General features: G+C 34.6%; 1 protein-coding gene across 1 annotated transcript in view; it reads left to right on the top strand.

Annotated features, from left to right (window-relative positions):
- FHL5 (four and a half LIM domains 5) overlaps positions 1–26,905 on the top strand; it is a 58,386-nt gene that overhangs the window by 15,557 nt on the left and 15,924 nt on the right. The window contains exon 2 of the mRNA XM_032275217.1: positions 26,028–26,198. Within this exon, the coding sequence (XP_032131108.1) occupies positions 26,040–26,198 (159 nt within the window). The 5' untranslated portion in view covers positions 26,028–26,039. The remainder of the gene's footprint in view (positions 1–26,027; positions 26,199–26,905) is intronic.

Genomic DNA, 26,905 nt, shown 5'->3' with positions numbered 1-26,905 from the left:
AATGAAACTAGAGAAATGAAAAAATCCCTCCCAGCTCTTAGTTAGTGGTTCTGCAAAAATGGACTTGGATCAGACATGTACTTTTATAGAGAAGGAAATACAACTAAATGACTGCAGCATTAAGAGGCTTTCTCTCTAAATATCTTACACCATATCCACGAGGGATTTCTTTGTTCTGAGTTTTCCTACAATTCTCTCTGCTCTTCTCCTCCTTTCCTCTTTCTCCTTACTTCTCATTCTTCTTGTTCCAATGATTGAAATTTGATTTTTAGTAAACTATTACAGAAAACACTCATTGGTTGCACAATTAATTTATTACAAAATAGAAGTTAACTTTTCTCTTTCTTCTTAAGAAAACAAGGTCATAAAGAGCAAAGCTGAGAGACAAATTGTGCAAAATAACCAAAATGATGGTAAATGTAAGTTGTCTTTAAATTAGTCACTAAACTGGCATCTAATTTTGGCCGATCCTCTCTTTTACTTCTGTTAAAAACGTGGTCCTAAATAAGTCAATCACTGCAAACTTGCAATCTAGTCTAAAAAGAAGACTGTTAAAATTGATTTGGCACCGGGCACGGGGGCTTATTCCTGTAATCCCAGCACTTTGGGAAGCCAAAGCGGGTCAATCACTTGAGGTCAGTGGTTCAAGACCAGCCTGGCCAACAGGATGAAACCCCATCTCTACAAAAAATTAAAAAATAAGCCAGGTGTGGTGGCATGCACCTGTAGTCCCAGCTACTCTGGAGGTTGAGACATGAGAATTGCTTGAGCCTGGGAGGCGGAGGTTGCAGTGAGCCGAGATTGAGTCACTGCACTCCAGCCTTGGTGAAAGAGTGAGACCCTGTCTCAAAAAAAAAAAAAACTGATTTGGATTAGTTATGTGGGTATTTCTACTAAGTATTTGCAAATTTTCATTTTGTAGATGTATTTAATTTTTTCTAATTTTTCTGAAAAGAAAGAATGACTGCATTAATACTTTCTTTGGGACTTAGTTTTCATATCTATAAAATGAGGACTTGAAACCGACCTATTTCTTCCAGTTCTTGCATTCTATGATAAAGAACAGGAGACTCAAGTGGAATAAGTACAGTCTTCTTATGAAAATCTTATTTATTATTTGAAATAGGCAACTCATGCATTTGGTGCAAAATTCCAAAGGTACAAAAGTCTATATCATGAAAAATAAATTTTGCTAACTTCCTCGTCTCTTTATCACAGTGTTTCACGCACTTTCTTCAAAAATGATTGGGTATTTTTACTTTCAATGTCAGTTGACCGGAAGCCATGTTTGGTTTTGATCAGTACCAAATATTACAGTACCATTGTGATAACAAACTATATATAGAACAAATTTAATAATATATTTTTGTATATTCTTGCTATCATGATTTCCTAGCATTTTCCTCCTCAATAATGTTGATATTTGTATAATTCATAATATTTTTAAAGATACCTCAATATGCACTATCTAATTTGCTCTAAAACGCCATCTATGGATATAATTTCCAATATTCGACCTTGCAACGTAGATTATAAATGTCATGGTTTTGCCATGTACCATGTATGTATTTAGATATTGTCATAATACCTAATAGAAAGCTAATAATGGAGTGGTTTTATAAAGTGTTACTGTGACCTATCCTAAAAAAATCATGAACATTGTCAACTGGCAGTTAAGAATTGGTCTTCATGCGTATGACAAGGGACACATTATCCTTTATGACAAACTCTTAGTGACAGGCTGCTGGGCTTCACAGAAGTGTCTGGGGTTGAGGCCTCTCCAGGTCTGTGAAGGGACAGAGAAGGCTCCTGTTATCAAAGTCTAGCGCTCCCCTCCTGAGTCTTCTGCAGACTCAATAAGAGTCTAAAGTCTACAGGGACCACTATTTTTGAAAATGGAATAAAAAGGTTTAAAGAGACAGTGGATCCCTACTCCACACCTACACCCACCAGTAAAACTGCTGGTAGACTTGCAAAGAGACAGGATATTTGTATCCTTCAACTTGGTCTACCAGTTCAGAGGAAAAGAAACTGACTATATCTTGAGACTTCTCCCTATAAATTAAGGAAAGGATGCTTACTGCACCCTCACTTAGACTCCTTGTAGTTACTGTGGAGTTATAACGATGTCTCCAAAAAGAAAGTTCTACCTCATGCAGCAGCCCCTGTTTTCTTGGCCTTGAGCCACCATCACTTTCAATTGAGTAGAAATCCTTTACAAATTTTTATCAGTTTTATCTATTACCTTTTTAGAGATCACCCAGTATATGACGGCTACTGCTTGGCTCTAATCGAAGTATAGAAATGAATAAGGCATAATGGTTGCTCTCAATGAGCTTATATTTCAGTTAGAAGGGATACAACAAGCTCCGTAACATTTATAATCGAAGGTAAAATATGAAAAGTAACTAATAGAAATGTAAAGGGCTTTCATTAAACATATCACAATAATACAACTTATAAATGTGCCCTTATGAACCTCAGAATTGAAAAAGGTTTAAGCCAGAAGTAGAACAGAACATGTTGACAGGCTGTTCTTTAAAAAGGCCCAGAAATGAACTCTCCTTTTATCACTAGGTTTTATGCATTTTAAGGAGGTCATAAACCAACAGAATCTATAATACGCATTAATGCCAGGATAAATGAAAGCCAATATATTATAAGATTAGACGTGGCATAAGCTTAGAAAAGAATTATGTGATTGATTTTGAAATCTTATTTATTACTCTTAGTTGAATAGCTGAAAGATCTTCCTAACTAATTTGTAACTGGAGTTGCTATTTAGATAAATCATAGATTTAAAAAAAAAAAACTGCTTTATAGCCTCTATTTGATAAAGGATGTATAACCCAATCTATCATTTTGTATTAGCCACCTTCCAAAAAAACTGCACTCTTCATTTTATTGGACAGTTTCCAACACTATCCATGTATTACCAGAAGAGAAACTGTTTATTGCTTATATTTGAAAACATATTTGTTTTAAAAAATCATAGAAAAGAATTTCTTGATTCTCCTATACTATGGGCAGTGTATACTCTTAGTTTTTCAAGATCATATAGGGTCAAGATGAACTGACTAGTTGTAATTGGAGCACTCTACACCATTCTTCTAAATTCCTGGATCCAAGGTTATCAACCAAACCTTCCTTAAAGCCATTGATTACATTGAATATATTTGTCATCCATTTAAAGTGACTTAATAGAGTAAGGATTTATTTTTCTCATCACTAATTATTGACATAAATTAAAATTAATTTTATAACATCTAGGAAAATAGCCATCTTGGCTTCATAGTAACCAATTTGCAATCTTTTCATAAATCATGATATTAAACACATAATGGAAAATGAAAGATGCAAATGCCATTGTTACTTTCTTTCTTATAAAACAAATAGGCGGGTGTTGAACAATGAGCACACATGGACACAGGGAAGGCATCACACACTGGGGTCTGTTGGGGGGGAGTAGGGGAGGGACAGTGGGGGGTAGGAAGGTTGGGGAGGGATAATGGGGAGAAATGCCAGATATAGGTGACGGGGGGATGGAGGCAGCAAACCACATTGCCATGTATGTACCTATGCAACAATCCTGCATCTTCTGCACATGCACCCCAGAACCTAAAGTGCAATAAAATATTTTTAAAAAAATCTTCCAGACCATGGCAAAATGTTTATGTTGTCTTTTGCCACCTAAATACCTGGCCTTGTGGTAGTTATTCAGCTGATCAATGTGTGTTACAGATGGGGCTCGTGTTACAGGTTTGGTCCTGCCTCAGGAGACTTAGTTTCTGCAATGGCAGGTTATACTTCTTACTAGATAAGCTTGCACTTGCCATTTGATGCAAGCAGAAGCATGTGGCAAGTGAAAGCTGATAGAAACGGTGTTAAGTAGGTCAATCAATGAGGGGCCCTCTCTGCACTGCTGAAAACAGCTACCAAAATTCAGAGGACAATGAAGGTAATCTCCAAATAGAAAAGAAAATTAAAATAAAACATTTTTTAAAAACACCGACACAATAATCTTGAGGAATGTTATAGAATACTTGTTCAATTTTCCAAGGCGCATAAAGAGGTGGAGGGGAATACTTGCTGATTTTATTAGATCTATAGTGTCCATCCACAGAATCCATCTCCAGGACACAGTATTGATTTGGGGATTCACATACAAGAAACACCCTACCCCAATCATGTGCTGAGCCTATGCTAAATACTCTTAGATAAATTATCTTTTTTAGTTCCGTCCTTGTCTATACTAAACCTTGCCACTAAATCAGATCTTCAAACAAGACTTTGAGGAGACCCTGAGGCAACCTAGGAATTATATTTGCTCTTCCAGAACACCTTTAAAATGAATAACAGAGCAAGTCTGAAGGGAGTAGAAGGGCAGATTTACATCTGCTGAAATGATTGCGGTTTCTTTGGAATTAAAATTGCAGCAGGAAGCCTAATGATAGATTTAAAAGCAGAAGGTTGGGCTCTGGATAGACAGAGCCCTAGATAATCCAGTTTCATCTTCAAAGGCAATGCTCTTACTGTCTTGAAAATTTTCATATATCCCAGTGAGAAAAAAAGAATGATATTTAACCTATGTATTTTTAATGAGCCCTTCTTTTTTATTTCTTAAAGAATAAAATGTTTGATAAAATATTTTATATGCTATTCTGAACTGTATTTTACTTCTATTTCAATAATAGCTGCCATAACTACATGATTCTAAATGTAAACTATCCAAGAAAACCACATGAGGCACTTTTTTCTTTGTTAGTATCCACAGAACAAATTAGCCAAATGGAAAGCTCTAGTCAGCTGTTTTGTTTCATGGGAGAGTAGTTCATCAGCTCTCTGGAGAATTTGTGTTCAACCTCTCAACACAAGACATTCAGCTTCCAACAAACCGTGCTTGCAAATATGTCCCTAGAGACTAATATCAAACATTCCACCACAATTCTAGGATGCTTGTTTTAGGTTATTTTTGATTGATGGCCTGAAGTTATGGCTTAGGTTATTTTTAAGATTGTTTGTTGAGTTTTTTTAAAGTAGCATTTGGGAATGGGGATGGAAACGGTCTCCTTCTTCAAAATGCAAATTCTAGTTATAATGTAGTTGCACATTTTTCATCAAGCCAAGTACACCTACAACCGACTTACCCATGACTTTTCTATTCTTACATCTCATTTGATCCTTGAGTGGGATCATAAGCAACTAATATAGTTCTCATTTGAGTTAAAGAAAGGGCTAGAAAAGTTACATGGCTTTTTGTAATAGTAGACAAACTATGCGAGGGCTAAAACCACCAGCATGATAATCTGCTTAATACTCTTCTTGGTATGTATGTCTTTGGTTTCAAGCAAAAAGATAAATAAGGAAGTACACACAGATCTGTTCAACTTGACCCTCAGAACCAAGGGGAAAAAAAGAAAAAGGAAACCTAAAAGTAGAACCTGTTTACTAATTATTTTAAGTTTTTTATAGTTTTAAAATATGTAAATTTTACATTTTTTCTATTGCAGAATGTGCACGTATCCCATCTGGCCTAGTTTACACAGACTAATAATAAACTTGGAGGATTTTTTTTTCTCATATAACTCATTTAATTCCCCTAAATTTTGTCAAATTTAGCCACTCATTACACCAACATTTCAGTTAACATCATAGATATTAATGGACAATGACTTTGCAGTCCTGTTATGGTATGGTAGTCTCCAAAGTCTTATGCATAGACCCAGAATGACTCATGCAGTTCCCAACAGAGAATTGAAGTATCTGATCAGTTTAAACTGTTAGTGGAAGCTCATTGGTGCCCTGAGTTTAGAGAAAAATCTTTTAATCATGTCAACAGATTAATCACCTACTTTTACTGTTTCTTTGATATCTTTCTTGGCTGATATTCAAAGGGCAATTGAATATCAAAGGCTGCCTTCTTCAGCCACCCTCACAGAAAAAGTAAAAATCTCTCCCTGACATGGCGGGCCCTTAGGGCTTTACCTTTTGTTCCCTAGCCATTATGCTCAGTCCTTTGACATATTTGTCATACATATACAGATATGAGTTAATTCACAATTCAAGTGAATATATAACATGCAAATTCTTAACTATTTTATACTTAAGTTTTTATACTTTATTATATTGATAGAAGTATCTTTGCATGTGTTTTTTCATTAGTGCTTGTTTTGGATTCCAAGTTCTTTTTTTTTTTTTTTGAGACGGAGTTTCGCTCTTGTTACCCAGGCTGGAGTGCAATGGCGCGATCTCGGCTCACAGCAACCTCCGCCTCCTGGGTTCAGGCAATTCTCCTGCCTCAGCCTCCTGAGTAGCTGGGATTACAGGCACACGCCACCATGCCCAGCTAATTTTTTTTGTATTTTTAGTAGAGACAGGGTTTCACCACGTTGACCAGGATGGTCTCGATCTCTTGACCTTGTGATCCACCCGCCTCAGCCTCCCAAAGTGCTGGGATTACAGGCTTGAGCCACCGCGCCCGGCCAGGATTCCAAGTTCTTAGAGAACAAGAAGTTTCCATTTGTTCAAATATTCAGTCCTAACACATTTACTGAGATCATGCTAAGCCTCCTGAGATACAGAGATGAAGTAAGCAGCATCCTTAGCCTTGAGGAGCTAATAGTGGTGTGAGAAAGAAACACATAGGACAAAACAACTGTTACAAAATGTGGCAAAAGAAAGATAAACATAAATATAAACTAATGAGAACAACCACTCTCTCCTGAAATATCTGAAAATGCTGCAAAGAGAAGGATTTTTAACTGGATCTTTACCAATGAGGATGATCATCAGGTTGGATGGGTGAGGTAGATAGGAAACAAAGAGAAGTGCATTAGAAATACGAGAAGAGTCTTGTGTGGCAACTGAAAGGCATAACAGAACACAGTGTATTTGAAGAATAGGGAGTCGCTGGAAGTGGCTGAAGCACAGGTGGGATATGTGTGTGTATGTTGGAAAGTCTGGGGCTGGAAAAGGGCTGGCGATAGTGAGACAAGTAGAGATAAGATAGTCAAAGATTTCTATGCCAAGTAGTGTAGATTTTATAGTCAAAGAGGAGCTGTTGGAAGTTTTTCACCAAGAAACATGATCTGCGCAAGATTTTTATCAAGCATCATGGAGGATGTTCTGGAATTCTCCAGGAAAATTGAATTTATCATTAGGGAACAAAGTCATATAATAGACATGTGCTTCATTTCTCTAAATAGAGTAAGAAATCTCTAATATTTTCAGTTCAACGTAAGCCAATATGGTCCACCAGATATATGAGGACAGCCTAAACTAAGATTTAAGTAATGCTTCTGAGGTAGAATCAATACGATGTGGTAATCCATAAATGTGTGGGGAGTGTAAGGAGGAAATGAGAATGATTAAAACATTTGCCTTATGAAACTAGTTGTATTGTATAACTGTGCACTGTAGATGGTCTCTACAACCCTTTATAGAGTATAGAGCAGCATACCTTGCTCAATCAGGCTTCTAAAATGCTCTTGACTGCCCATCAGCCACCTCTTGCCCTTAAGTGCAATTATTCAAATTAAAAACCTGAACAAGAAAATGACCACAGGTAAATCCAGTTAATTGTAAATTAAACTTAGATTCTTCTTCCAGTTTCTGTCTCTATTCAAGTTTTGCATGTCAAACAGACAAGCTTCAAAGACTTCAATAGTTTGCCTAAGCCTTTCCCAAGAGCATTTTAACATTCTTTACACCATTTAAATTTAAATTCTTCCAAGTTCTTCTCTAAAGAAAAAAGAAAAAAATCTACTTTACAGAATCAAATGGAGACCTGAATGGGCAATTGGGATAGCTATGCAGCAATCCCAGATGAGCATAGATGTATCTATACAGGTGAAGCTACTTTGAATAACCAGATGAAAATTAAATCAGAAAGCCAGGCGGACTTTAAAGGGTAGTGCACTTTCACAGATATGCAAAAATAATAATTATGGTATTATTTGTATTTATTTAATAAAATTTACATATCATATATTAAAGAAAAAAGTAATCTTAACAACCACCTACTGTATATCCTTTATTTTAAGACACATATCAATGTGATTATTTTACATGGTGCTACTTATATCCATGGGAAACAAAAAGCTGCAATAAAATCAATGCAGTAACTTATTTAGAATAAGAATATATGGTAATTCAACTCCTTCAAATTATTGCACAAAAAATAAAATTCCCCAAAAACACATGAACAGAGGTCATTATTGGAAAGCAGAAGACCATAATTATATCCTAGTGCACTTCAACTTTACCGTAAGAAAGTAAAAGCCCGCTTTCAAAACATGTAATCTATAGCAGGAAAGTAATAAGACACATATAGGTAGCACATTTATTTGCACAATGCTGTGTTAATGGAAACTTGTGCATATTGGAAACATATTCTTGCTTTGCACAGTTCCATGGTAGCTGAGTATTGAGAAAGGGAAGAGAAACGAGAGGGAAGAAGGGAAAAAAAGAGAACTTGTCTTCCTCTTCCCTCTTACAATGGTCTTCCTCAGCAATTCACTCATCCACTCAGTTCACAAACATCCCAGCTCTTCTCTGTGAACACAGCTTTCATGACCACTATCAGCACACAAAGACCTTTCCTATTTTAGTAAAATAATCCAGATGGATGTAGAAATATAAAACCTGGTTTAATACATACTATTACTTATTCATGATACACTCGGTTTTTAAAAAACATTGCATCTATGAGAAGACTTCAAACAGTTCATGGAAAATACATATTATTTTAAAACCAAGCATGTGTTTAAAAATTTTTACACCAAAATAAATTCATACTAATTTGTTATAACATATCTGAAAAGAATGCAGTTTGAGGCACAAAGAAAGATAAGACATCAGTTTGAGGAGTCTCTATCAGAGCAACATAAATTCTCCTAAAATTGAAGCAAGAGCAAACATCAAAATTATAGTGAAGCTTGGGTGGAAGAATGGTGAAATAATTTACGCTTTATGGAAAGATAACAGGACATTGCCGCCGAAGAAATCAGCAGTTTACAAATGGATAACTTGTCTTAAGAAGGGATTAGATGATGTTAAAGATGAAGCCTGCAGCAGCGGACCATTCACATCAATTTGCAAGGAAAAAATTAATCCTTTGTGCCCCAATTGGAAAGGACTGACAATTAACAAGCAGAAACAATAGCCAATACCACAGACATCTCAGTTGGTTCAGCTTACACAATTCTAACTTAAAAATAATAAGATGAGCAAGTTTTCCACTTGGGTTCGAAAACTATTGCACAGATCAGCTGCATACAAGACCAGAGCTTTCAACGGAAATTTTAGGCAAGTGAGATCAAGATCCTGAAGCATTTATTTGAAGAATTGTAGCAAGAGGTGAAACATGGCTTTGCCAGTCTGATCCTGAATAGAAAGCACAATCAAAGGAATGGCCTCCAAGAGACAGAAGTGGTCCAGTGAAAGCAAAATCAGAACAGTCAAGAGCCAAGGTGATGGCAATGGCTTTTCAGGATGCTCAAGGCATTTTGCTTCTTGACTTTCTGGAGGGCCAAAAATCAATAACATCTGCTTATTATGAGAGTGTTTGGAGAAAGCCAAAGCTTTAGCAGAAAAATGCACGAGAAAGTTTCACCAGAGAATTCTTCACAGTGCTCCTGCTCATTTCTCTCATCAAACAAGAGCAATTTTGTGTGAATGTCTATTGAAAATTATTAGGCGTCCATCTTATGGTACTGACTTGGCTCCTTCTGACTTCTTTTTGTTTCCCAATCTTAAAAAAGTCTGTAAAAGGCATCTATTTTTCTTCAGTTAATTATGTAAAAAGACTGCATTGACATGGCTAAATTCCCAGGACCCTCAGTTCTTTAGGAAGGGATTATATGGCTGATATCATCACTTATAAAAGTGTTAAATTTGATGGAGCTTATGTTGAGAAATAAAATTTATATTTTCAATTTTTATCTCTTAATTCCATTTCCATGAACTTTTTGAAATCTCCTTATATAGAAAAGAATATTCATAACCTATATGTAAAGTATAACAAATTGGCTTAACAAACAAAACATCCCCTTTATACTTGAAACTCACTGTGCGACATCCCAATCCATTTTTATAACTATGAAAGTTAATCTTAAATTGCATCTTGAATTTTGTGTTAATCATCACTATGCTTTTTTAAAATAACTTTAACAGCACATATTCATAATTCCTAATAATAAATTTTGGCTGTTCTAAACTTTATATAAATGTCATTCTGGTATATTTCCTCTCTACAACTTGCTTGTTTACTCAATATTGTAAAGTTCTCTTGCATTGAGGAGGTTATCTGTAAGTCATCTGTTTTTGTGGCCATATCACAATATGTTGTGTGATCATATATCTATTTCATTATCCATTTTTCCCTTGATGGACATTCAGACTTTTTTGTTATTGCTAGTATAAACTATGTTGCTGTCAGCATTGTTCCGCATGATCTCTGCAAGTTGCTCTCAAATTTACACACTTAGGGGTGAACTTGCTGAGTTACAAGAAAGGTACATGTTCAACTTCCCAATATAATGAAAAATGGCTTTTCAAACTGATTTTATCCCTTCATTTTGCATTCTTATTTTCAACGGGTAAGAGCTTCCATTAATTCTTTTTTTTTTTCTTTAGTGAACTAAGTAGTTTATTATTCAACACAAAGAAGTATGGAGGAAGAGACAACTTGCATAGCTGCTCTATTGCTTTCTCCCATTAGTTACCCTGATGAGAGCTGGAGGCCTTTTGCTTCTTGTACCAGTTGCATCTGACTCAGAACACTACTAGGACTTCCACAGTACTCTTCCTCAGAGCACATTTTGTGTCATGGTTCCCTTGTTAATCTGATCCATTTGCTTTTGTCTTTTTTAAAATAAAACCAAAAGCGTTTCATTTGAAAAAAACAACAAGAGAACAATCAAGAAAAAATACAAAAGTCACCAATGTATAATATTGGCATCCAAACAGGCAACTTTCCTATAGATACACGTGTTTTTTTTTCCCACTTTTTAAAATTATACTTTAAGTTCTCAGGTACATGTGCAGAACATGCAGGTTTATTACTTAGGTATAAATGTACCATGGTGGTTTACTGCATCCATCACCCCGTCATCTACATTAGGCATTTCTCCTAATGTTATCCCTCCACTAGCCTCCCACTCCCCTGCTATCCCACCCCTAGCCCCACGCCCCCCAACAGGCCCCTGTGTGTGATGTTCCCCTCCCTGTGTTCACGTATTCTCATTGTTCAACATTCACTTATGAGTGAGAACATGCAGGGTTTCATTTTCTGTTCTATTATCAGTTTGCTGAGAATGAGGGTTTCCAGCTTCATCCATGTCTCTGCAAAGGACATGAACTTATCCTTTTTTGTGGCTGCATAGTATTCAAAAATGTATATGTGTCACATTTTCTTTATCCAGTCTATCATGGATGGGTATTTGGGTTGATTTCAAGTCTTCACTATTGTGAACAGTGCTACAATAAACATACATGTGCATGTGTCTTTATAACAGAATAATTTATAATCCTTTGGGCATATGCCCAGGAATGGGATTGCTGGGTCAAATAGCATTTCTAGTTCCAGATCTTTAAGGAAGCACCATGGTGTCTTCCACAATGGTTGAACTAATTTACACTCCCATCAACAGTATAAAAGCATTCCTATTTCTCCACATCCTCTCCAGCATCTGTTGTCTCCAGAGTTTTTAGTGATTGCCATTCCAACTGGCATAAAGTGGTATCTAAATGTGGTTTTGATTTGCATTTCACTAATGACCAGTGATGATGAGCTTTTTTTCATATGTTTCTTGGTTGCATAAATATCTTCCTTTGAAAAGTATCTGTTCATATCTTTTGCCCATTTTTTGATGGGCCTTGTTTTTTTCTTGTAGATTTGTTTAAGTTCTCTGTAGATTCTGGATATTAGCCCTTTGCCAAATGGGTAGATTGCAAAAATTTTTCCCATTCTGTTGATTGCTGGTTCACTCTATTGATAGTTTATTTTATTGTACAGAAGCTCTGAAGTTTAATTAGATCCCATTTGTCTATTTTGGCTTTTTTTGCCATTGCTTTTGGTGTTTTAGACATGAAGATCTTGCCCATGCCTATGTCCTGAATGGTACTGCCTAGGTTTTCTTCTAGAGTTTTTATGGTGTTGGGCCTCATGTTTAAATCTTTAATCTATCTAGAGTTAATTTTTGTATAATGTTTAAGGAAGGGCTCCAGTTTCAGCTTTCTGCACATGGCTAGCCAGTTTTCCCAACACCATTTATTAAATAGGGAATCCTTTCCCCATTGCTTGTTTTTGTAAGGTTTGTCAAAGATTAGATGATTGTAGATGTGTGGCTTTATTTCTGAGGCCTCTGTTATGTTTTCTGTTCCATCAGTCTATCTCTCTGTATTGGTACCAGTACCATGTTGTTTTGATCACTGTAGCCTTGTAGTATAGTTTGAAGTCAAGTGGCATGATGCCTCCAGCTTTGTTTTTTGTTTGTTTTTGTTTTGTTCTTTTGCTTAGGATTGTCTTTGTTATGTAGGCTCTTTGTTGTTTCCATGTGAAATTTAATGTGGTTCTTTCCAATTCTGGAAGAGTCAATGGTAGCTTGATGGGGATAGCATTGAAACTATAAATTACTTTGGGCAGTATGGCCATTTTCATGATATTGATTCTTCCTAACTATGAGCATGAAATATTTTTCCATATGTTTGTGTCTTCTCTTATTTCCTTGAGCAGGGGTTTGTGGTTCTCCTTGAAGAGGTCCTTCACATCCCTTGTTAGTTGTATTCCTAGATATTTTATTCTCTTTGTAGCAATTGTGAATGGGAGTTTACTCATAATTTGTCTCTCTGTTTGTCTGTTATTGATGTTAAGGACTGCTTGTGATTTTTGCACATTAATTTTGTGTCTTGAGACTTTGTTGAAGTTGCTTATCAGCTTAAGAAGATTTTGGGCTGAGATGATGGGGTCTTCTAAATATACAATCATGTCATCTGCACATAGAGACAACTTTACTTCCTCTTTTCCTAATTGAATACACTTTATTTCTTTTTCTTGCCTGATTGCCCTGGCCAGAACTTCTAATACCATGTTGAACAGGAGTGATGAGAGAAGGCATCCTTGCCTTGTGCCAATTTTTCAAAAGGAATGCTCCCAGTTTTTGCCCATTCAGTATGATACTGGTTGTGGGTATGTCATAAATAGCTCTTATTATTTTGAGATATGATCCAGTGATACCTAGTTTATTGAGAGTTTTTAACATAAAGGGCTGTTGAATTTTGTCGAAGGCTTTCTCTGCATCTATTGAAATAATCATGTGGTAAAAACCACATGGATTTATGTTATGGATTACATTTCTTGATTTATGTACGTTGAATTATCATGGATTTTGGCCTGAAATTTTTTTAGTTGTGTCTCTGCCAAGTTTTGGTATCAGGATGGTGTTAGTCTCATTGAATGAGTTAGGGAGGATTTCCTCTTTTTCTATTGTTTGGAATAGTTTCAAAAGGAATGGTACAAGCTCCTCTTTGTACCTCTGGTAGAATTTGGCCCTGAAACCACCTGGTCCTGGACTTTTTTGGATGGCAGGCTATTAATTGCTGTCTCAATTTCAGACCTTCTTATTAGTCTATTCAGGGATTCGACTTCTTCCTGGTTCAATCTTGGGAGTCCTGGTTTAGTCTTGTAAGTGTCCAGGAATTTATCCATTTCTTCTAGATTTTCTGGTTTATTTGCATAAAGAAGTTCATAGTATTCTCTGATGGTAGTTTGTATTGTTTGTATTTCTGTGGGATTGGTGGTGATATCCCCTTTATCATTTTTTATTGCATCTGTTTGAGTCTTCTCTCTTTTCTTCTTTATTAGTCTGGCTAGTGATCTATTTTGTTGATCTTTTCAAAAAACCAGCTCCTGGATTCACTGATCTTTTGAAGGGTTTTTCGTGTCTCTATCTCCTTCAGTTGTGCTCCGATCTTAGTTACTTCTTGTCTTCCGGTAGCTTTTGAATTTGTTTGTTCTTGGTTCTCTAGTTCTTTTAATCATGACGTTAGGGTGTCAATTTTAGGTCTTTCCTCCTTTCTTTTCTGGGCATTCAGTGCCTTCATTTCATTCTTTATGAAGTAGTCATTTAGGAGCAGGATGTTCAGTTTCCATGTAGTTGTGTTGTTTTGAGTGAGTTTCTTAATCCTAAGTTCTAATTTGATTGCACTGTAGTCTAAGAACTAAAATCATAAATGTTTGTTATGATTTCCATCCTTTTGTATTTGCTGAGGAATGTTTTACTTCTGATTATGTGGTCAATTTTAGAATAAGTGTGAATGGTGCTGAGAAGAATGTATGTCCCGTGGATTTGGAGTGCAGAGTTCTGTAGATGTCTAGTAGATCTGGTTGGTCTAGATCTGAGTTCAAGTCCTGGATATCCTTGTTAATTTTCTGTCTTGTTGATCTGTCTAATATTAACAGGCCCTGGTGTATGATATTCACCTCCCTGTGAAAGTTTTATAGTTTTCTCTATAGAGATCTCATACATTCTTATTAGGTTTCTAGATAGGAATTTCAGGGAATTTAAATGATACCATAAATGATTTTTTTCATTTCACTTTCTGTTTGTTACTGTTTGATAGGAATGCAATTGATTTTTATATAGACATTTTATTGAGCAACTCTAATACCTAACTTGTAAATCATAACCAGTTATTATAGAATCTATTGGATTTTCTTCACAATTAGATTGTCAGCAAATAATGAGTTTGTCTCCTTTTAACTCTTACACATTTTTCCCCTCACCTTACTGCAAAATCTTTGGCTTCCAGTATAAAGCTGAATAGAAGTGGTGATAGTGGATATTTCTTTCCTATTTATAAGCTGAGTAAATCTATCAAAATTTACCATTAAATATAATGTCTGCTATAGGTTTTTTAAAACCACATTGAAGAAGTTTCTTTTGTTTTTAGTTTGCCAAGAGTTTTTAATCATTAATTGAGGTTAGATTTTATCAAATGTCTTTTCTACAGCTACTGGGGTGATTTTAGAGCTTTCCCTTTTACTTGGTAGAAGTATTGAAACACAGCGATTCTCCTTTGAATTTTAAACTGAACTTGCCATTCTTGAAATGAAATCAACTTAATCACAATATACTAATCTCTTCACATGTCACTGGATTTAGTTGCTCCTTATTTGGTGTTGGATTTTGTATTATTGCGACAAGTATTATGGACCTATAATTTTCCTTTCTCATAATGTTTTCAGATTTTGAAACCAAAGTGTTAATGAGTTCAAAATCAACCAGAGCATGTTCTCAGTTTATAATTATTTGATTTAGTTTGTGTAAGATGCTGTTATTTCTTCTTTAAAGCTTGGCAAAATTCACAGGTGAAGGTACTTTGGCTTTATTTTACTCTGTAGGCTTTTAATTACAAATTCAATTTATCTAATAGTTGTCAAAATTTCATGTTTCTTTTCGTGTCAGTTTTAATGTTTTATTTTAGAATTTTTCCTTTTTACCTAAATTTTCTAATTCTTTAACATAGAGTTGTTCTGCATAGTCAATTTTACATAGATTCATCTACATGTTTACAATTTTCATTTTTTTCCCTATTATTTTCTGCACTTGCAAGCTCCAATGTGTCCTTTTGCCCAAAGAACACTCTTTGGTATTTATTTTAACATGGGTTGATGATTAATAAATTTAGTTCCTGATGGCCTGAAAATGCTTTTACTTTCATTGTCAAAAGATCTTTTATGTGGGCATAGACTTCTAGGTTGGCAGCTAATTTTTTTCAGCAATTTGAATATATCTCTCCATTGTCTAGCTGTCTTTTTTTCTGTTGAGAATAGTTATCTTCTCAGTTTGTTAATCTGAGTTATCTTCAGTTGTTAATCTGAAAGTGATATTTTATAATGTATTTTTGATATGTTATTTGTCTTCGATTTTTAGTGGTTATGCCCTGATGTGTCCAAATATTTGTTTTTCAGGTCAGTTGAGGCTCATGGTTTCTTGGTTTTTAAAAATTGGGGGCATGTATTTTGTCAGTTTTGGAAGACTGGCCATTATTTCTTTAAATACTACTTATACATTTTTCTCTTTTCTCATTCTTCTCTATCAGCTATGTTTCTTACTTTCTTAATTATACTTTTCATACCTTTTATCATCATGCTTAACTTTATTTTCTATTTTATCATCTTTTTCATTTCATCCAATCTTTTCTAAAATTTCCCATTATGTCCCTAATTTCAATCATTGTATATTTCTATACTATAATTTACATTGCTTTCTTTTTCATTGTTTTTAATTCTCTACCAAAATTTTTGCTGTTTATTTTATTTGCCCCCTTGAATATATTAAGGATAGTTTTATGTTATGTCTTATAACTCAAAAATCTATGGCTTCCTGCATGTATGTTTCTATTCTTTATGTTTCCTCGTCTTCTTTTTAACAGGGTTTTTTTTTTTTTTTTTTTTTTTTTTTTTTCCAATTCTAGACATTGGTGTAGGAGTAATTGAGGCCTAGGATGATGTTTTCTGCCTTCAGGTAGGATGTGTATTTACTCTGGTGTTCAGCTAGGGATACCAGTATTCCAAGGTTATCTTAATATAATTTTAGAAACCGAGGTAATTAAAAGCTGGGCTTCCATCTCTGAAATACTAGTTTACTTCTAATTTACCCTTATTCCAAGGTCATAGCTCTTTGGAAATCTCACCTGCACAATGATAAGCTTACCAGGCCTGATGCATTGAAGGTCCACGGATCTCGATTTTTGTCCCCTTTACCTTTCAACATTATCAGAAGTGCCCTACAGCTTCTCATACTATTAATTTATCTTCCTGAATGCACATATTCTTCTGCAGAAAGCAAATATCAAGCTCATCTATGTTTTTCTCCTACTTTTGGATTTTGCCTATTACTTCTTCACTGAAATATTAATTCTCTAATGCCTCCAAAGTACACCTTTTAAGTATATATTTTTTCCAGCTTCTCTAGTGGTTCACAGCAGCTTCGTGGTCTGAATTATACGCAATACCATTATTGGAATGGAATTCTTTTGACAATTTTATTTTGGGAAAAAAAATTATTTCTATTATCTTCATTTAGTGAATTTGCTCTTTATGCTTTTATTTTATTTCAAGTCTGCTGATCATTACTTTTGCTTTGTTCAGTCTGCTGATGACCTTATCCACTGAATTGTCTATTACAAATATTTTTAAATTCTAATATTTATTTGATCCTTTCCCAGCTCTTTCATTTTTTTGCTGAAATCATTTAAACATTCATTCATTCTGTTTATTTCCTTCTGAATATTTAACATAAGTATAATAAAGTCCCTTTTTATTAATTATATATATATTTACTTCTTGAGATGTCTTATAATTTTTTGCCTGCCAAACATTGAAACAAAATACCCAAGTACAATTTGTGGTGGTTTTTTTTTTACCCCCAGAGGACAGAGTCCTTGCTTGTCACATGGCTAGGGCAAGGGGCTGAACTTTTAGTTTCTGTCAAGTGTTGTGCTTAGTTGCAGTTAACAAAAATATTAAATTAAGTTGACCTCTGGTTTCAAATGATATTAAAGACAACTATATTTCCCTTTCATCTAACCTTTGATTGAAGCTGAGAATTTGCTGGAATTTAAACTCAGATTGGTTGCAGATGTACATAGTTACTTTTGGATCATCTTTGGAATAATTTTTTCTTCAACCAAGGAAGTTTAACAACTCCATTTGGTTTGATTTGGGTTTAAAATAAATCATGTATGTTCTTATTGTATGATGTCTCAGTTTTCTATTTTTATTAATTTTGTTTTACTTATTTTATTTCTATTTCCATGTTTAGAGTTTTCCATAAAAGATTTAACAAATCTAAGGAGATTTTATTAAAATTTTAACATGAGAAATACTTAATCTTAATGTAACTCTGTTAATTTATTCTCTTTTCAAGCAATATAAAGTTTAAAAATCAACTCTTTCCTCACTTAAATCCTGTTTTCCCCAATACATTAGTACCATTATGTGTTTTGAATGCCACAAATTATTATTGTTGTTTTTTCATAGTCTATGTTAATTTATATATAACTGCATGTTAGTAAAGGTCTTTTCTCCTTATTCTTTCTGTCTTCAATTTTCCTAAACATTCCATTAGAGAGTTTCCTTTTTTCTTTCTTTTTTTCAAACCACATTCTTTTTTGTTTCAATATATATTTTATTGCATTTTAGGTACATACGTGGCAATGTTCAAACCACATTCATTAGAACTGCCTTCAATGAGGGTTTTTTGGTAGTAAACATGACTTTTGTCAACTTAAATATGTTTTTATGTCATCCTATTCTTTAAATTCACCTTCACTGAGTAAACAGGTCTAGGGTTTACTTATTTTCTCTCAGCATTATTTCAGTTCCTTCTGGTTTCTATTGTTGCTCTTAAGAAGTTATCTGATTATCTAATTGTTGCTGTTTTAGACATTTTTTTTTTTCTCTTTGAATGTCTTTAAGATCTTCTTTGTCTTTGGCATATGGCGTCTTTACTATGATGTGTTTGTTTTTATGAGGGCTGAAATTTGCTTTACTTTCTGCATCATTACATTTATGTCATTAATTCTTGGAAATTCAATTCTATCTCCAACCTTTGCATATTTCTCATTTTTTCTGTTATCTTCTGAAATTCTGTAAAGACTTGGGTCAAACTCTTACACTCTGTCTTCTACTTTTTTAACCAATATATTTTCCATCTCTTTTTCTTTCTTCATTGTATTTTACAGTACATATTTAATTATATTCTCATTTATTAATTTTCCCTTCAAACGATGCTAATCTGCATTTTAATCTGTTTTAATGATATGGTTTTATTGCTATTATATCTGCCAGTTCTTTTGCAAATCTGCCTAGTCATTTTTATTCTCCTGAATTTGTCTATATAATGCCCTCTATTATGTGTTTAAGTATGTAAACATAATTATTTTCCATTTTGTATCCGTTATTTCTCATGTGGAATTGTTTTGTTGGTGATCCAATTTTTGTCTTTGCTGGGTTTTTACTCATGCTGCTTGTTTTCATTGCTTATTCTTATTTTAAAAACTTGAATTGTGAATTCATGCTCAACGAAAATTTATATGTAAGAATTTTTTTTAGGCCTAGGATGATGGGACATTTTCTGATAGATTTTCTTGTGTTTTGTGGTAGTGATGACACCTTGTCACTACCAATCCAGTTCCATTTTAAACTAATCCTTTTAAACTAAAACCTAAACGTTTTAGATCTTACACTTAGTAAAAGCTCAGGCTATAAATACTCGGATAACGAGGTTACCATGGCTCAGAAGACATCCTCAGGACAGATGGTTCCTTTAGAGAGTGTAACCTTTTCAGTCTCCTGCTTTCTTTTTATTTTTAGCCTCTGAGATTTTTCCTTACTTTCTTGCTAGTTCAGCAACACATTTTGTTTGTTTTTAATTCCTTAGGCGTGTTTTGAACATGCAGTTTTCTAAACTGTCAGCAATGAGCATTTCCTCACTCACATTTTAACTCTGAAATCTGACATCAAACAATTTAGTGTCTACAAACTATTCTTTTGAAGGCATCGTTTACCTCCTTGTTAACATCTTCCTTGTTATTAATATATATTCTTTTCTTGAAGTTCTCACTTCCTTTGTCCTTCAACACACTGTGACTTTCACTATATCTGCTTCATCTCTTTCCCATCACAAAACATGCCTTTATCTATGAGTTCGTATTTTATCTTTTTTTCACTTTTCTACACTAGGGTTTCTTTGATGGTCTCATTCAATCTCATAACTTCAGTTACCATTGTAGCTCCTCAACTACGAATTAGCTCATCCATGAAAATAGTCCAAACTTCTCAACCTAATGCCACATTTCAACCTAATATTTTGGACATACAGCTTGATGGCTGTCCAGTTTAGTTCCTCAAATTCAAAGTAACTAAACCTGAGTTAATCTTGGCTTCCAATTAGCTTCTCTTCCTGTACCCTCATCTTCTATTAGTGGTACACTAATTTTACCAGGAACCATATGTGAAATTTCAGAACGACTCTCTCTGCCTCCCAAACTTTTTAAGTCCTACTGCATCTTGATTCCCACACATGATCTCAATATTCCAGGCCATCATGACCTCCAACATGAATACCCCAAATGCTTCCTTTCCTCATTTCCAGCTGCATTCTTACCCCTTAAACAACACTTAGTCTTTGGCTTCCAGAATTCCAAGACTGCAAACATGCTTGTATTCTATCACTTGATCTCACAGTCTCTGCAACTCTCTGTTTATATATATAATATATAACAATATATAATATGTATACACATGTTTAGTATTATATATAATTACTTGTTCATATAAATTGATTAATATATTTTATTCTTACGATTTGTTTATTTAATGAATTTTCCCTTAAGGGAAATAGCTCATTGATTCTCCATATTCCCCCAAAACATAAAAAACAGCACGTTTTGTACAGAAGGCATAATATTTCTTGATTAAGCCACATATTGAAAAATGAGCTTCAAATTGATTTTTCTGTTTATGGTATATCTACATTTAATCACGTCTATCACCGTTTCTTAATTAATTCTCATAAGTCTGAGCTCAAAACATGGCACTTACCTTTTCTAAATCATCAATGATTATATTTTTTCTATAGAAAAAAGTTCAAATCTAGCATGAAACTTAAGCCATTGATGACCTTGCTCTAGTCTTCCTTTTCAAATTTGTCTTCCAATCTCATGCTCTGCAAACCACTTAGAATACAATACTTACTCTTTTCCATGCATGCCTCACATATACAAGTGTCGATGCCCTTCCCAATTCTGTTGCTGCGTCTAAATGCCCTTCTCTACATCTCAAAGAAAGGAGAGGTTTACACTGGCTAAGATCCTGGGCTTCAGTTTCTAAAAGGTATAGACTTGCACCCTAGACCTAGCATTTTTATCAGCCAAGTGATCTTGGCCTCCTAAGTTTTGGTTTGCTCATCTGTCAAATGAGTTTAATAATAACAGACCTCCTCAGGGGATCGTTGCAAGATTTAAAAAGATCAAATACAGTAGTAGACACAGGACTTGGCACTCAGGAAACATATAGGAGTGTTAAATATTATTGTTAATATCTCTAAAATTACTCCAAGGGTGGTAGAGTCTGCCCATTGCCCACTTCCATATCCATTCTGCATGTGATCTAGAGATCAAAAGCTTGCTGCTGCTACCACGAGTACCACCACAACTGTCTCTCACAGTCGAAAAACTAGTTAGGAAAACTGACTCCAGGCATTATGAATGGATAGAAACCTTTCACATCTCAGCCAGCCAATCTGCCAGCAACAACAGCAGCAGGAACACATCTTTCATTTCACATTCACCTTCTGATTTTTACATATGATTTTATCAGAGCCAAATTTGCATCCTGAACACACACTGTAACAGGGTCCAGGAAATGATTTAGCTCCTTGATCTCTCCAACTAGGAGGAGGACAAAACCAAGTTTGGGAAAGCCAATCCATAATATCTACCACAAAATTCATTGAGATGCCACTGCTTCAAGTTGTTCCTGAATTTTTCCTAGCTGAAAGTAATTGTCCTTCCTCCTCCTTTAAGCTGGTGGTTTTCAACCGACACTGGACTTTAGAAATACTTGAAAACTGAAAAGTACTTATTTTTAGTGCACTCGAATCTATTTGGTGTGAGGTAGGGGTGTACCTTGGACATTTTTTTTTTTTTTTGACACAGAGTTTCACTCGTGTTGCCTAGGCTGGAGTGCAATGGCACAATCTCAGCTCACCACAACCTCTGCCTCCTGGGTTCAAGGAGTTCTCCTGCCTCAGCCTCTCAAGTAGCTGGGATTACAGGCATGAGCAACCACACCTGGCTAATTTTGTATTTTTAGTAGAGACGGGGTTTCTCCATGTTGGTCAGGCTGTTCTTGAACTCCCGACCTCAGGTGATCCGCCCACCTCAGCCTTCCAAAATGCTGCAATTACAGATGTGAGCCACTGTGCCGTCCCACCTTGGACATTTTTAAAATTCTAATGTGTACCCAATGTTTAGAACTAGTGTTCTAAAACTTATAACCTTTCATTTATTCTCATCACTTCCTAACTTTTGTTTAGAGATATGAAATGTCCTTACTCTTCCTGCTAGATCATAAGCTCTCTGCAGACAAGATGTAAGTCTAATCTTTTTATATCCTTTACAATTTGTAGCAGATTACTTTGCAAATGACATGTATTTTACATGTTTTTCAAATGTATGAATAAATAGATGGTGAATGATGCCTTGCAAAAATAGTATATTAAAGTTACCATGCATGGCACCTAGTCCTTGCCTTTCTCCCACTTGAAATGTTCTCAAGTATACCTCTTGTGAATCTATTCATTCTGCATAATATAGTAAAAATGTTAAGTGTATATATTGCTCATAGCCTTAACCTTCTCATTAATAACTCACCATAAAATATAACTTAACACAAAATTATCCTGGTTTAGAAAATAGGGCCTAAGAAATAACATTCTCAGCTAGAAAGCTATTACCAATGAACTTACATCTTTTTAGGGAGAAACCTAAAATCTCTAGGAGGGAACCAAAAAAACAAAGCCAAGTCCATTCATACCACTGAATTTCTGAGCTACTCATCTGTCTTCATTATCTTCTTTGATATATCAGTGCACCTCTAAATAAATCTTCTAAAATCCCAATATGCAAAGATAAAAATTCTGGGCTTAAACGTTGTGTTAGTTGCTAGATAACTTTGAAAGAAGTTTACAAGAATGTCTAAGCGATACATTCCAAATTAAAATGACTAGCACTGCTGAGTTCACATCTAGAAAAGTTGAATGCTAACCAATTGGGGTACATGAATAATGCTTGCAGCTCATAATTAAGAATAGCTTTGCTTGAGGATTTTTAATCTTTGAAAGCAAAAATTTCCCAATATCTTTGTCAAATTAGCCCTTAGGTGGGGATTCCTGAGACAAAAATCATATAGTCCTCATCCTCTTTCCTACAGCTTTACCTGTTAGGCAATGATTAAAAACAAGCTATTTGGTTTGCTCTTCTGAACACAGAATTATTCTCTGAGAATTTTAAAATATTAACATTAGTGATAAAGAAGAGGAAAAGGTACAGAATAAGGTTTTAAAAAGCATAAGATAATAAAAAGTGGTCAGACTGGAAAAATTCAATCTTACCTGTTCTGCCTGGCCCACTCCAGTTAGAACTACTTGCATTCAAGGTTCAGATCACTTCAGAAAGCTTTAAAGTTTCAAGATCCTTCTTCATCCTGAAGGTACCCAGGTGAAATCTGTTCTCAAGACTCACCATTTCCCATCTCTAAATGAGCTCCTGTGCCATTCTCTCACTTGTCTTTTCCCTTCCTTGATAAACAGTTTGATCTTTCCTTCCTTCCTTTTTTTCTTCCTTTCTTCCTTCCAACATTTCTTTCTTCCTAACAGATTTCCAACAGCATAACTTCCTTAAGATCTTCCTAGAAAGGTCTGTCTTCACTTTCCTTTCTATCTTAATAGTTCTCTAAAGACTCTATATGGTTCTAATAGAATATGTATCACTTATATAGTTATAATACCTCTATTTTTAAAAAGCTATTTGGATGTATTCAAAGATCAATGGTTAAATGACAGACTTCATGAAAATGAGGAATAAATTTCTTAGTGTATTTTTTCTAACCAAGACAAAGAGAGTAAACATTCAGTTTGTTCTTCTACCTCAAATTACATTCACTGTTACTAATATACGAGCTACTCTAAGAGAATCTAGACTTCTTGAGGGACAGGGAGTTCAAATAACTGAGTAAATATTCAAGAAATGTTTACCTGGACCAAATGCCTTCTCCCACTATATAGTTCTACAAGTGTAAAATCACAAGGTTTTGAGATATTAGACTGATTCTGTTCTCACCCTACCCAACTTCCTCGATGTTGGTTTTACAAAATGGAACTGAACAAGAAGTAAATTTATTATTTTAAAAACTAAGAAATATGATCTATATTGTAGGGCATTTTCTGCCAGGCCCATTACGTAGTTAGGACTAGGATGAGAGAAGGACCATCTTGTCTTGTATTTAGACTTCATCATCTGATCACTAAATGAGTTACAGGTATTTTGATATTGTCATGTTTAAAGTGTCATTTAAAATAAACAATTGAAATATTATCAGTTTTCTAATCTCTTTTGGTTTTTTCTTTATTTTATAATTCACTAAAAGTGTCACAAAATGGCAGTAGCCTGGCAGTTTCTAACCCCTGAGACGCCATGTTTCATGATGTTATTATATACATCTAAAACTAAAATAAATATTAATAATCAAAGGAGGGAACCCATTTCATCATTAAAGGTACATATTTAATTTCTGTGAAGTGATAAACACTTGATTGCTATAAATGTGAATAAAACTTTTATTTTTAAACTTTTCAAGGGAATTAGGTCTATTTTCCTGCTGTTTGAAGCCTTCAGTAACACTCCGAGTGTGTTTGTATTCACTAGGAAAGGACATTTCTGTGGAATTAATTAAATGGAGAATTCAGTGTTCCTGGTAGATCATTTTGGCCATGTTCCATTGCGAACTTTCTAGTCTACATTTCATCTTTCCTGATAAAAGACCCACATGTTCCAAATCCTCAGTCTTTTCTCTACTTATTAGTGAAGAACAATATAGCAAAACTGCTATGTACAGAATTAATAATGATGTGCATTCAGCAAGTCTCTCTGCTGGGAACTTCATCACTGGAATAAGGCAAAATGCAATAGAATAACAGTTCAAATGTAGTCAGTACAAACTAGTATCAAAAATGCTGTTGTATCATCATAGTTAATAGTTCCTTTGATTTTGTTAAAATTAACAAAAATTCCTGTGGGGGGAGAATTAGAAAATATTAAAAGCTCCTAATATAGTCCAGTAAATCCTGAGATGACAGATCTCATTTCCCAAGGAAAATCGGTGCTACTATTTTGGTAACAACAAAAATTCATGTTCAATGCCTAATTAAAACCTTTTGAAATCTATATGCTTTGCCTCTTAATGGCGTTCCATATTTACAAAACAATCAGAATCCTTATCTGTCACTGGCTTTATGTTTCATGTCAGCTTTTTTATTCATCTTACAGAATGAATTTTGCCTTACAGATAAATTCTAGCTATTTTATTTATAGCCATAATGGAATAGCTGCTGCTGTTATTTATGCTATATACATGTTACTTTGGCCCTAAAGCCTGAAGGAACCGATGATTGTTTCCTACCACTGATGATTTCACCTGCACTTCTGTATCTGGGCAACTGCTCAACAGTATTCACAAAGATCTAGCACTTGGTCTGAATCCTGCCTGCTGAAGAGTTTTATTTGGCCAGCTTGGTAAAGGACATTTAAATGAAGAAATCCAAAGCTAGCAGAGAACAGAGATTTTGCAGTCATCAGCACATTTGGGGTGGTGGAAGCCACAGCTAAGGAGGGGATGGGGTACAGAAAGACCTTAGGGTTAATGTGCAGAGCCCTTATTAGGTATTCAGTAAAGACTTGAGGAGTAAAAGAATGAACTAGAAAATGACAATGTACTGATTATTAATTTATATTTGAGTAAGAAAGACTGTTATTTACATCAAAACCTGCCTCTAGAATTTTCCAGCAAGAAAATAAGTGATGACAGTTAGTTAAAAGCCCTAGCAACAGTTCATATTTATGTCCTTGAGGTGAAACCATCCTTCTTCAACAAATAACATATTCTCATTGAATTCCACATTAGCGTATGATAAACACAAGATGTTTTTCATAATCTAGCTGCAGGTTTTATGCTTTTTTTTTTTTAAGCAAAACACACAGGAACTGCCAAGATGGGAGAGTAACCTTTCCTAAATCACTCCAAATGTCACCATGACCATAAGCATAATTTTCTAAGTTGGTGAATTTTTGCTTAAGAAAATATAAATTCATTCAATTGCTTCACTCACATTAAGGTTCCATCATTTATCCTATAAACAAAATTCTGCTTTTATATACATGAATCACTTTGTCATTCACAGGATCAAACCAAAATGACAACTGCTCAATTTTACTGTCAATATTGCACAGCATCACTTCTTGGGAAGAAATATGTGCTAAAAGATGACAGTCCATACTGTGTTTTATGTTATGATCGTATATTTTCTAACTACTGTGAGGCATGCAAAAAACCAATTGAATCCGATTCTAAGGTAAGTTTCACCCCAATTTACAGAATTACTGCATATGGACAGTAAACAATTGGGTTGGAATGCCTCTTTTCATTTAGTGTTTACTTTCAACACTATTTCTCTGCTACTGGATATATAAGGATCTTAAAAGTCACCAGCAGTCAAGCTCCAGCCACTAGACTTAGCACTATGAAATACGACATATGCTTAATTCTCACATGATCTAATGAGGTAGCTGAGAATGCTAAAGATTAAAGAGGTTACATTATTTGTCCAAAGTTACACAGCAAAAATTTTTCTGCTGTTTCCAAGCCCTCAGTAACCCTCTGGTGTGTGTTTATTATTTCCAGAATGACAAAGGTATAAATAAATGCATAAAGAATTGAAGTTGTAAGGATTCAAAATGTTTTCTGACATAAAATCAGCTTCATTTCTACTTAACCCCATTGATACCTTTCACGTCTACCACCCATTCCCCCAACATGCTCATTATTTTCTTTCTCTCTCTCTTTCTCTTTCTTTCCTTCCTTCTTTCCCTCCTCCAATTTTCTTTCTCTCTCTTTTTCTTTTTGTTTCTTTTCTTTCTTTATGCCTTTGCTTTACTTAGATGATGTTATTTTTTGTTTGTTTCTTTAGTTCAGTCTTAAAGAGTAATAGAATATTACAACCTAAAATTTTAAAAAATCATTCCATGAAAAACCTCTGTTGTAGTTTATAACAAGAATGTA

This window comes from Sapajus apella, unplaced genomic scaffold (assembly GCF_009761245.1).
Source record: "Sapajus apella isolate SASKATOON/1434 unplaced genomic scaffold, GSC_monkey_1.0 scaffold6, whole genome shotgun sequence".
In the NCBI taxonomy this organism is placed as follows: Eukaryota; Metazoa; Chordata; class Mammalia; order Primates; family Cebidae; genus Sapajus; species Sapajus apella.
Note: the sequence above shows the minus strand (reverse complement) of the source record. Positions and strands in the feature narration are given on the sequence as shown.